At 45.3% G+C, this 13,211-nt stretch overlaps 1 protein-coding gene across 4 annotated transcripts in view; it reads left to right on the forward strand.

The window, feature by feature from the left end:
• Nucleotides 1–13,211, forward strand: part of SH3PXD2A (SH3 and PX domains 2A) — a 261,200-nt gene that overhangs the window by 189,120 nt on the left and 58,869 nt on the right. For all 4 annotated transcript variants that reach the window (XM_086466554.1, XM_086466556.1, XM_086466555.1 and 1 more), the window contains one exon: nt 8,060–8,191. In XM_086466554.1, coding sequence (XP_086322680.1) covers nt 8,060–8,191 — 132 coding nt within the window. The remainder of the gene's footprint in view (nt 1–8,059; nt 8,192–13,211) is intronic.

Raw genomic sequence — 13,211 nt, forward strand, 5'->3', positions numbered from 1 at the left:
GTCTAATTTCAGGGTGGTAGTTGGATATAAAAGCACAGAAATTCAGTCACAGGGTCCTGGTGGTTGATAGGTCATCAGGGAGTTCAGACAGAGGAACAGAACGAGACTGAGCAGAGAGAAACATGTTGAGGAGACAGAAGAGGTGGTGTTGCATGGGAAGAATGACAAGAAGCCCTCTGATTACCTGGCTGCAGGGGTGAGGTTGGGTTTCTCTGGCTCTCTACATCTATTGTGACTGTTTCATGTTGCTATATGTAAAATGACAAATTGAATGCCAATGCTTTCATCTTTCTTGAAGGGCAAGGAAGTGAAATCTTTAATACATACAAATTTCTTCCCTTCTGTTGACTGCTTTTAGCTAAATGCATGTTGCTATTTTGGCTTCAAAAAAATCTGTGCATGATGATAGGGCAAATGTAAGTGATTAATTGCATCGCATGGTGCTTGAGAAGGTGAATGTTGATGCATAGTTGTGCTCAGAAGTGTTCTGGTAAGTCTGGCAGGTTCTTAGCTCCCCATGCCATTCCAGTTCACATGGTCTTTCAGTTTATTTCTCATCCAAATGAATCCCCAGTTCCCAACACACTGCTCTTCAGTCCAGACCTGCCAGGGGATGTATCCTAATGTGGCTGACAGAGCAGACTTGAATTTGAATGTGATCTTTACCCACGTAGTACATACCTGTGTCCTAGGCTGGGGGTTGAAGACTAGAACAGAAGCCAGTTTTGTGCTGCCTGAGCTCCAGCTGAGTGCATGAACCTGCTCTGCACAGTGGACACTCTAACCAAGGATTGCAAGTGGTTTAATTTCCTACTTTAGAAAAAAGATGGGTGCCATACAGCCAGATCCTGAGAGGTCCTGGGGTGGGACACAAGTTTTGGTCACCCCAGCTGCCATTAAATTCCTTGGCTAGTCTGCTTCGTGCCATGTGGAGTAATGTGAATGCATTGCACTGCTGAGCAGGACTAGGGCAAATGCCAGAGTATATAGGTGACTTCAGCCTGGTGGAAGACCGTGTCTAGCAGCTGTGTGAAAATCTCCAAGCAGTTTAACAGATTTGTGTGCAAAATACTTAAGTATTCTTAACTGTTGCTACCTGTAACCTAGTTGGTTGGAATCGCTGTTCAGAGAGCCAACTTTCCGAGAAGGAGTGGAAAGAGGACTCAACGTTTTGGTTTTTCCCTTTCACCCTCCCGCCTCTAATTTTTCTTGGCTCTGTCTTAAAACGTAGCAGATCAAAAATAAAAAATAAAAATCCTGAGACTAACAAGCTCCACTTGGCAAAGGTCAGCACTGAATTTCTCCGTTTGTCAGGATTTTGTTGGAAACGCTGCTGAGGACTGTAAAGAAGGAAGAACTGAACTGGAGCACTCACTTGAGAGAGCGCCTGCCATTTACCGTGGGCCAAGCTCATTCCTGATGTGCTCCCCATGGGGCCTGTGTGTTGTTGCTGGTTTTAGCTGTGCGTCAGACATGTACTCCAGTGCTGGAAGCCTCAGTCTACCTTAAAGCTGCCACTTGTCCCAAACTCTTGAAGGCTTATGCAGATCTTGGTTCTTAGAAACACTAGAAAATGGTATGTGTGCCTCAAGCTGCGCAATGAATCCAGGCATCAGGTTAACTTTCTGCTGCTATGATTGCTGGTCGTATTCCCTCCTTGGCAGCAATGCATGCTGTTGGCTTTGGCTCCATGTAGGTGTTTGTAATCCAGCACATGGAGTTACCATCTATACCAGTTTTCTGCATGTGTAGCCAGAAAGATAACAAGAAAGACTGAAGTTTTAGCTGCTCTGCGAGGAAGTATTGCCCCGTGTACTGAAAGGCTTGCAGAGCACATGAGCGCTGTGGAGTTGAGGGAGGCGTATGTATGAATGTTCAGTTATGGAGAAACTTCTTGTACATTAATCATGGCTGCTAACCCAGGGTGAGAGGGTTTGCATACTCGCCTCACCATTGCTGCGTGGATGGTGCTCAACATTGTTTTATTCTCAGGCATTCTTTGGGATTTGGAAAAGGTCTTAGGCCAAACTTCTCAGGCTTTGAGTCTTCTTAATTACTTAAATAGTCAGATCCAGCACCTTCCCTTTGTGCTTTAAATCCTGTGTCTGCCTAGGTCTTTCAGGACATCACCTGCTTCTGAAACTGTCTTCTGAAAATACAATAGAATTACTTTGTACTTCGTAAAAGAACTACCTGGCTGAGCTCAGGAAAGAACTACAGAAATGATAGTGTATTAACCCATTTGATAGACTTACCCAAATATTTATTTTCATCTGTAATGAGGCAAAGGGATTCTTGCCAGTACTGTCTTATTGCAAACACCTGGAGACTGGACTGGACTTGTATTGAACTCCTTTACTACTATGCGTGGTGCTGAACTCCTGTCTCTGTCCCTAAAACTTTGTGGCTCGGGACTGCTACATCAAGAGCTGTTGATCTCTGAAGTTAAACAGTGCTAAGGATTGGGAGGATCTAGCAGAAGGGATGGAGATGAATCCCCTTTCCTCCTGCCACAAACTGCGAGTGGCCTTTTACCTCCAAGAATAATTGATGTGCAAATATAGCCTGAATTTTAGTAAGTGGGAAGGGGGCTGAAGAGTGACAGGCTGGAGTGCAGGAGTACCTAGGAGATGAGGCAAAGGCCTGAGTGTTTCTTTAGGGCACATCAAGAACAAAAACCCAAAAGAACAAACAAACAAAGTCCAAAACAAAACACAAAACCCCCACTGAATAGAAGAGAGATCATAGGCTTAGAAACATGGTTTTGATCTGAATCCGTATTGTCCCCAAGGAGACTTCTAGGAGATTTCATCAGTCTCATCCCACTGCTTACTCTAGGAACTGGTTATTTTAGGAACTGCGTTTCTGAGACCCCTGTGAGATCGTGAGCTCTTGTGTAATCTCACGTGCTTTATGTGGCAGAATCTGGTTTTTATCTTGTGTGCAATAGATGCTTAACCGAATTTTTAGGCAGACCTCAGCTCTCTGTCTTAAAATACTTGGGGATAGATCACTTATGGAAAGCTCAGAGAAAACATGCAGTTTTAACGTGTTTATTTAGCGTAGTGATGTGGTCCTTCTGATCAGAAAGAAAAGAGGTAAAGTTTTTAGGGGAAGAAAATCCCTGTGTTTAGAGCCGGGCATACGATTGTTGAGAGGGGATAGATTGATTTGAGGATTTTAAGGAGGCTTACTGCTATTCTGGGTATTCTTTTTTCCTCTCCTTCCCCAAAAGGTGTTTTCCAGAGATATGTAAAGGCTTACCCTTGAAGAATTGGCTTTAACAAGAAACAACAGCTCTAGATCCAAGCTACCGCAGTTACTTCTCCCTATGCACAGAAAAGTGTAAAGCTGTGACTTTATCAGATGGAAAGCCGTGACCCTGGGGGATGCTTTCTGCCAGATGCCCTTGCGTGCAGACCCTGCATGTGTCCTCAGCAGCTGTGCCCAGGTCAGAGGAGCTGGACTACCTGCTAGTTGGTTGTTTGTCTGTGAATCATACTTACGGCATTCACTGACCATTTCTGTGGTTTTGACTACTTCTGCAAAACTTCCACTGATCACTCCAGTACTAATTCATTTAGTCTGAATCTGTAAACACTTGATTGGTAATCATAAAAGGGCAATATAAAAGCCTGTGCGTTGTATGAATTAAAAGAGCAGACATGTTTATAGCCTGATAACAACAGAGTACTCTGGCAAAGATCAAGAGTCTCAGATTTCCATATCCAGATGATTTTATTTTTGGAGTCTAGTTGGTGGTTTTAATTTTTGGCTATTGCAAAACCATCATAGGTCTTAGCTGTTGCAACACAGGAGGAGGAGGAAGACGTCGCTTGGAACGGGTGCTCTGCGCTCTTATTTAGGAGGCTTTCACAGTAGTTGCTGGTCTGTGACTACAGCGGGAGGAATGATGCTCCCTCCCTGCTGCCTGGTGAGGGGGACAGGGTGCAACTGTGTCACTTAATAGTGCCAGCTGTGAGGGGCATGAGGGGCACAGACAAGCTCCGATGACATTTCTTCCCAGCCCCAGGAAGGGAATTGCTGAGGTGAGGAGCGGGAGGATTGTAAAGTGGAGCCCTATGGAGAGGAGGAGAGGAATCCTGAAGACACTAACCAGGAAACGGACTCGAGGCAAAAAGAAACGGAGAGGCAAGCAAACTCTTATTTCATCTGGCAATGTATCATGCGCTCTGCTCTGGAGAGGGCTTGTGAGTTGGAACTCAACCGAAACACTAATTCTGCCTTATTGGGGAAAAGAAGGGGGAAACTTTACCTGGCACATCAGCCTTATCCTCTGCTCTCCATTTCTCCTGCCTGGGCTGAAGAGGGTTTTAAAAAAGTGGGGCTATAATGTCAGGAGGCATTGCAGTGTGCATGTGAGCTTGCTGGGGAGCTTGTGACACTCTGCATCCCCCTTCTCTGGCATGCTTAGCACTGAGCAGGCTGCTACTTTCCAATGCGATGCGGTGACCCGCGTTACAAATTAGACCTGAACTAATTGGCAGGGATGTGGAAGCGCCCGTGGCAGCGGGTGTAATTGGTGCTGTGCTCTCTGTGGTGTTGCCTGTCTTGTTCTTTTGTATCCCCTTTGGGGAGAAAACCTGCGGTCTGACATAATATACCAGCAATATTGTGGGCGTCCTGAGTGTCACTGAGGAGTAATTAATCTAAAGATGCTTGTGGGGGATGGAAGGCTGAGGAGGGTTAAGGTTTTTTACCCTACTGACTGTGCCTGAAGGGAGTATAGTAAGAACCTAAACCAGGCTACCCAGAAATGTTTAAGGCTTTTCATTACTGGGAAGAGCTGTTTCTCTGTCTTCTTTCTTCCTCTCCTTCTTCCTTTCTTTCCTCCTTTACTGTTACTGAAGTCTTCCCCACTGTACAGTGCCTAATCCTGGGCAAGCATCACTCTGGGAGTCACAGGGACACCACTCCTCCAAAAGGGTATATCCTCTAGGCATGATCCACTGTAGCTGTAAATGAACAAGTTTGTTTCACCTTGGTTACTTCCTAGACCGAGGAGTTTATCACCCTTTTTTTTTTTTTTTTTTTTTTTTTGGCTTAATAGGAACACTGTAACACTTCAACAAGCTTCTGTTAAAACAGTCTATTGTGTATGTTCCGCCAGCCACTGTAGTGACAAAGAAATCCTCCTATAGCAAAGCAAGTACCATGTCTGAGGCAGGACAGAGTAAACGGCATCGTAAAGTCCTGATGAGTTTTGGGTATCTGAGTGCAGATATAACCTATCTTGCTGGACTGTTGTAAACCAGCTTTTTTTTGGAGCCAGAATTGCAGAGGTGGATTTGAAGTGCTGCTTCTCCGGGTTTCCTGGCAAGCGTGCTCCCCTGGCACATGGTCCCTGGCTTGGCTTTGGTGGATGACAGTGGGGTGTCTGCTAGCCTGCACTCCAGCCTGGTCCTCTCCTTGTTCCCAGCAGGGATGTGTGCATCACATGAGCACTACTCCTGCCACCAAGCCAATGCTGTGTTTTGGGGTTTTTTTCTTACTCTACTCCCATGAAAACTGTCTAGGAGATTAGAGGAAAGAAGGTATTTGGGGTGTCTATTTTAGCAGGTGGCTTCCTGCATGTCCCCTGCTTCTTTTGCCACTGTTTGATCTCTCCTTTTGCCTTTCCACACACTGAATTCTCTGTTTATGCATGTGCATGAACATAAGGCCATGATGGCTTTTGTTTCTGGTTAGAGAACTGGTATTATCTTAAGAAGACTAGAACAAAGTAGGGGTTGTAGGTGTCGAACAGGTTGAAGGAAGATGATAATGCTGCCCCATTCTGGACTGGAGAAGGGACTGTGTGGGAAGCGGCATGAAACAGGGGGAAAACATCTCATCACACTCTAAATAATTTAATTAGCACTGGTTTAAACCAGAACACACAAGTCAAGTTGATTCATCATGAACAGAAACACAGTGCTTATTTGGAATGAACAGCTATGGTGAAAATTTTTATTATAAATTTCAATGTTGTCAGTTCAAGGTCTTTCCCCCCTGTTCCTGCTACTGGCTGTGGTTCAACTAGCTATAGAAAAGCTAAATCTCTTAAACACAAACTTCTAAAGGAGATGACTCCTCTTTAAAGAAAATTAACCTACGTAACCTGAGGAGAGTCAGAGGCACGCTTAGGGAGCAAGGAAGTCTTCTAATTTTCTGTATTTCTTAAATCTAGTCCACAGGGACACATTGTGATAGTGTTTCCTTTCAGGAAACAGTTGAATTAATTGCTTTTTGTTCTAGGATTTTCATTTCACAGGATGCTGTTTTAATGGCTGATGGATTCTTTACCTCTCTTTTGGCAGGGATGCTAATTATTTGTCTGTAGAATCACTTTGCATCTTCAGCCCAAATGCATATGGACATGCTGTGTTTGGAAATGCAGTGCTGAGCATCCTGTGCTTGGCTGTCAGTCCCCTCACTTGTCTGGTGGACGGTTTCAGACCATGCTGCTTCCTTCCCTTCTCTTGTAGCCAAATTGTCACCAGAGATTCAGGAGACCTGGAGTCTGCTCCTGGCTCTGCGACTGTCACGTGAAATTGGATTTTCAGCAAGTCATACATCTGCTTCTGTCTCCCCTTTCCATCTGCATCTTAATCTAGAGAGACAGGAACTGCCTTTTAATATCTAAAATGTATAGTAATGTTGTTGGCTCAAACTGCTCTGCCCTAATACACATTGCTGTAATTCAGGAAACCTGTGAAATGATTTTGCATTAAGGCACATTGGTTCTTAGACAGAAATTGTAGGTGCTTTTAGCTTCTGGCCTGACACTTTGAAGAGTGTATAAATGAGGGCAAACTAAGAAATCCTGAGGTCCTAAAGGTCTTCAGGACTTTTCAAGGCAGTTTCCAGGCAGAGCACAGTCTGTGCCAGGGCTTGGGAGTGCAGAGGCCCCGTTTGCACTGCTTATGTTGCACCAGAGAGCCAAGATGTGTCTCATACGGCGAGCAGCAGCACAAGGAGGTCTCCCTCCACAGCTGGCACGGCGGAGTGCCTGCCTCTGCCTTGTGGCTCCACCCTAAAATGCACGATTTCAGTTTGGGGGTGGAAAAGTCAGAAATCAAAAAAGCCCACGAAGAAACTCCAGGAGTGTGGGGGAAGGGAGGAGAATGATTATTTTGCACCTTTTTTCACCCCTGTTTGTGTGAGAGCCTACTCTCATTCATAAATGGCTCTGACAGCTGAAAGCCCTTGGTGCAAAGAGAGACGAAACAACTGGAGAAGTTGGCTCCAAGGACTCCAAAAAGGCACCGCAGGGCGATGGAGAAGGGGAAAGCCGGAGCGCGCTGTGCCCCTGTCCCGCTCAGGGCTGCTCTGCCGCGGGGAATGCGGAACTGCGGAGCTGGCGGGGGGCAGGCGGGGGGGGTGGCTGTGTTTGAGCGAAGATCTGGCGCTATAACTTTTTTTCTTCTTCTTCTGGTTCAAGTAAACACTCTTCCCCGCCCTCCCCTCTCTCCCTCCACCCCACCTCCCTCTCTTTCAATCCCGCTCATGTGTTTCTATTTAAGGGCTGCAGTGCAGACGAATATGATTGGCATCTACAGCCCCCTCTTGACTTTCAGCTCAAGCCTTTAGAGTGGAGAAGGAGCTGAGCCGCCAAGGGGAGAGCTGTTTTTTTTTTCTTTGGGTTTACTGGGGGGATGGCTCAGCTGTGGATTTATGCTGCTTCTGCCCAGGATTTTTCTCTCTAAATGGGAGCAAGGATTGTGGAAACCATGTTGGGAAGAGGTTTATTTTCAGAATCCATCATGAAACTTTGCAACTAATTCACTGTTTTTGACTTTTTTTTTTTGGTATTTTTTTTTTCCTCCCCTTTTTTCTTTTTGTTCTCTCCAATGTCCCTCTGTGCTGCTGGGTTGTGGGCCAGAGGAGGCTGTTTCTATATGGCCAGCCATTTGGGGATATGCTGCGAGCCAAGGTTGTTTGCTGATTCGCTTGGCTCTGGTGACAAGTTGGCCTGTCGTGAATCGGATGGACGGAGGTCGCTCTCAAGGAGCCATGGCTGGAAGCTGGCTTACGGCTTGCTTTTTCCCTTCCCCAGGTGCTGATGCTAGTTCCGAACCCATGATCCTGGAGCAATATGTGGTGGTGTCCAACTATGAGAAGCAGGAGAACTCTGAGATCAGCCTCCAGGCTGGAGAGGTCGTGGATGTCATAGAGAAAAATGAAAGCGGTAAGACACATTTGCTGCTTTTCCCTCTTCCAATGGTCCGATTTTTGCATGTGTTCCTCTTCTTTCGGTTTCCTCATCACTACTTGTAGCTGTACGTTAGCTCCATCTGGTACACTTACTATGTCTGGCTGAGGATGTTGAAGTTTCTGAATGTTGATTTGGGCTGGGGGCCAAATGTTGCCTTCTACTGTAAGAATGTTTCATAGGTTTTGTGCGTTAATTAGCCAAAGTACGCTAATGGAAAAAGAAGGTGAAGGAGAGAAGGATCTGCAGCTAATGAAGATGATGTATAGTAGACTGATAGAGTTGCCCTGCTGTCTCTTCAAGTCTCTGTCAGCATTTCCATTACTAACTCCCTTTTCGGAGGATTTATAGGATGAGTGTTTAAAAATTGCTTGGGATGAAACTTGGCTTGACAGCTTAGTCCGTGGCCCAGAGCTCAGTAGGGAGGGGAGGGAATGTGCGTAGATAAATACGTGGCCATGCACAGTTTCAAAACTTCTTGCAGAAGTGTTAATTGGGGAATTTTGAGGCAAGGGGACATATAAAAGCAAGATGAAATCCCTTCTTCTGCTATCTGTGGAACATACAGCTTCTACTTGGAAAATGAGATTTTTGGCAAGTGTTTGTATAGATGTCTTTTGTGTACTTTAACTCTTGGATGCCTGGCAGCTTTGAGTCAGGCTGAACAAATGCAGGAGACTCTGTACATGTGAGCAGTTGGAGCGGGTTAGCAGCTGGTTTGAATAACTGCCTGTCTTCAGCAGCTTCCCCTCCTCCCCTCCAGTGCTCCTTGTGTATTAATCCAGAGCTGTTGTCCAGGACTGGTTTCCAGCCCTCTCATGACTTCTGTGTCCTCATCCAGAGGAGCTGCTGGCATTTGGAGCCGTTCAAGTGAAGGCTCACGTTGTGGTAGTTCCACATACAGGGCTCTCACAACTGGCTGGCTCTGGAGTGTGCTGGGCACGCCAGAGCTTGCGGGAATCAGGGCGCCCTGATCTGGGACTCAAATCCATCTTCCAGAGCTCTGAGTCAGGTTATCCACAATAATGACCATGCGTTGTTTGGGGTTTTTTTTCCTCCTTTTAACGGAGTGGTAACTTCTCTGCTGTATGAAAGCCTAATGCTTGTTTGGCTGAAAGTGATGCAGTCAGTTGCCGGCTGGTGATTTAGTGTGGTGTCCAAAAGGACAGCATGTGGAAATGCACTGGCTAGTGTGAACAGAAATGCCTGTCTCCTGGGTACTGACTGTATCACTTGCAAAAGCAGTAGAGGGAAAAATGTCTTAACTTCTTAAACTGTGTCTGGGCTAGTGGACAAGCACCCTCCCTTCCAAGCCTGAGGGCTCTTCATTGTCAGTAGTGGGTGTTACTGCTGTCAGAACAAGCCTGCTTATTGTGGCAACTAATATTCATACCCATGATATCCCTGTCTTGGATAGTGGCTTATGGAGCCAAGGGAATTGGGCTGTTAAATAATGCAAGAAGTGTTTGAATTCCAGATCACAGTTCTTTTTTGTTTTCTTTTAATGTGGCCTCTCTGCCTTGCACAGTTCACATCATATTGTATTGAACTAGATGGTATGTGGAGATATAAATGGAGAGTGTCAGGGTTTGAATTTAATTAGTGGGTGCAGGAATATGACTCTTGTAAGGAAACATCCTTGAATTTGGAGTGCAGTTCTTAAGACCATATTCTGATACTTAGCAGCCAGATTTCTTAATGTCCGTGTAAACGAGGAAGGAAATGTGAAGCCCCGAACTCCATGCTATGTTCTTGCCCTTTAGATGTATAAAACAAAGATACAGATATGTATTAAAAAAAAAAAAACAAAAAAAACCCAACAACCACAAGTCACAGATTGGTGATGGAGAGAGCATCATTTGCTTTGGATGCTTGTCTAAACTGTTTTGGCAGGAAAATCATGTTTTGGTTGTTCCAAGAACAGGACTCCAAACATATACTCTCACTCTCTCCTAGGTTAGGGATACCACAGGAATGACTTTAATACTATGACTTCTTGTCTTTTCAACTATAGCTGAACCTATGAATGGCATGTAATGAAACTAGCAAAAGTTTCTCAAGTGTCAACTTGTAAAATTCATGAGTTATTGTTTTGAATTTGGGTATCTATTTAGTGTAGGCAAGCAAGCCTAGAAGATGTGGTTGTGATTTCTAAGAATGTGGGGATAGACTTTTCAAGCAAATAAGATTAGTGGGCTATGCACATGTGTAGTAATTCATAAGACTGTATGGTTATGTTGGCTTGATAAGTATTGTGAAACTGTAGCTGTGGTTGTATAAATTAACCTTGTTCTTCTCCTGATCCAGACAGACAACGGTGATGTAAGGTGTTATGGATGTCCCTTGCAGCAGGGACATTTTCTTCAATGAAAGAAAGGAAGTGTGGCTCTAAATCATTAGCTGTATGGCTGAGAAGTCCTATCAGACTGGACAGCATGCATGAGATGTGCTGCTGGACCAGTATCTCAAACTTCCATGTGTGTATACATTTGTATAGTGTATCATATGTCTAGTTTGGGGTTTTTTTAACTGTACTTTGGGGAAGCTAGATATGAAAAGGCATGGCTGACTGCTTGATTTTAAAACCTTGCCTGAATAGGGTTGTTTGCTAATGCCTAGGGACACTTAAATGGTTCTTTTGTTTCCTGGAGTGGGAAAAACCTTAACTTGGCTCTGTTGTGTGGCTTTGTAGGGAAGAAACACCTTCTCTTTACTGGTGAAATAGCCCTATGCTTTTTACACACGGAAGCTCAAACTAGTTTCCAAACAACGGTGCCTGTTTCATGTCCTGCTGGATGTTTTCTTCTGAACACTTCTAGCAAGCCCATTTGGTAGGGTCACCACAGAATCCCAGAATGGTAGGAGTTTGCAGAGAAGGACCTCGGTGTTCTAGTAGACAACAAGTTGACATTGAGCCAGCAATGTGCCCTTGGGACCAAGAAGGCCAGTGGTATCCTGGGGTGCATTAAGAAGAGTGTGGCCAGCGGGTCAAGGGAGGTTCTCTTCCCCCTCTAGTCTGCCCTGGTGAGGGCACATCTGCAGGACTGTGTCCAGTTCTGGGCCCCCCAGTTCAAGAGGGACAGGGAACTACTGGAGAGAGTCCCACAGAGGGCTACAAAGATGATGAGGGAACTGGAGCATCTCTCTTACAAGGAAAGGCTGAGAGAGCTGGGGCTCTTTAGCCTGGAGAAGAGAAGACTGAGAGGGGACCTTATCAACACTTATAGATATCTAAAGGGTGGGTGTCAAGAGGATGGGGCCAGGCTCTTTTCAGTGGTGCTTAGTGGCAGGACAACGGGCAATGGGCATGAACTGGAGCACAGGAAGTTCTGCCTCAATGGGAGGAAAAACTTCTTTACTCTGAGGGTGGCAGAGCACTGGAACAGGCTGCCCAGGGAGGTTGTAGAGTCTCCTTCTCTGGAGATATCCAAAACCCACCTGGATGCAGTCCTGTGTAACCTGCTGTAGGGGAACCTGCTTTAGCAGGGGGGTTGGGCTAGATGATCTCGAGAGGTCACACAGAAACACAGAATCACAGAATGGTAGGGGTTGGAAGGGACCTCTGGAGATCATCTAGTCCAACCCCCTTGCTTCACAGTCTCATACTTGTCTCATACTTAGTTTTCTCTTTCATTATAAGAGTTGGATAAGGTTGTCTTCATTACTGTGCCGATGAAAGTCATGACTTGGACATCATTTGACATTGAAACTTCAGTGTTATGACTTAAAAGCAAGGTCAGTGTAGCATATGTGGTGAATAATTTCTGAAACCTTTCATCTCTGTTATGAAGCCCATGGGTCACTGTAACCTGACTGTTGCTGCAATTGACACGGAAGCAAACCTTGCTAGACTGAAAGAAATCTGTAGGATTTCTGTACTTCAGAACAGATTAGTTAGTAACATACCAGCTCTCAGACTTCGGCACTTGAATTTTGCAGCAAATACCTACCTTGGCTCAACAAAAATTGTCCTTCAAACCTTAATTCTTATTACATGAGCAGAAAACCCATAGTGTCCCTGTATCTGGATATTTATCTCTTTCTTTTTTGCTTAGCTGAGGATGAAAAGCTGCATGTGGCAATGGTCACAAATGCATCAGGAGAAAAATGAAGGTTTACAGTCTCTACAGATGGTGTCTGGGAACAGGCTGTAGTTATAGGGCTTGTGTTGCTTGCTAGAAGTGACTGTGATTTATTTAAAGGCACTGTGTAACCAACCTGCACAGTCCAACACTATCTAAACATTTCTGAGCTGTTCCAGGATAACAATGTGAATAGTTGACTCAAGTCTTGTCTGTCAAGTACATAGGCTTCTTTTAAATCAAAAAAGCCTTGTGAAATGACTTAAAAATTTATTTCTGCTGCAGAAAAGAAATGTTGTGACTTTAAAGCAGGAATCCGACACAGATTTCTTTAAGGTAGAAGGGGGAGGGACGGGGCCAGAGCAGCTCCCTCTGTGCCAAGTTTTGCGTGGATGTGGCTTGAAATGGTCAAGCTATAAACTGTGGCGGCAGTGTTTGCAATGGAAAACCTGACAGACAGTGAAGTGTAAGCGTACTCCCAAGCACTTCTGCCTCTGCTGCTGCTCTGCTCGCAGGCAGGACGGGCGCTTTTCCCTTGCAGCCCCCGGGAGCTGCGTGTGCGGTGGAGGCATCATGGGATGGCGTTTTCAGCTGGGCTGAGCAGGACCGTAGCCATTCCCTTTGCAATTACATAACTGCAGACTAATTTCCAATATTATATTACATGCAATATGTGAAACAAAGCTATTATGGCTAGCGTAGCTTTATTGGGACTCAGAGGGATCTCTGGGAAGGGAGGCTGCTCTTCTTTCCTTTGCTGGGATGCAGGACATGGCACTGAAGTATCACCATAAGGAAGGTCTCTGTTCATCTGGGTGCCCTGGCTTAGGGATCTTGGGACTTGCTGATGGTCCACACAGTGTCAGCAGACCAGTGTGTTTCTGGCAATGTGCTCTGCTTATGAATGCTGCTTA

This window comes from Leptosomus discolor, chromosome 6 (genome assembly GCF_034619465.1).
Source record: "Leptosomus discolor isolate bLepDis1 chromosome 6, bLepDis1.hap2, whole genome shotgun sequence".
NCBI lineage: Eukaryota > Metazoa > Chordata > Aves > Leptosomiformes > Leptosomidae > Leptosomus > Leptosomus discolor.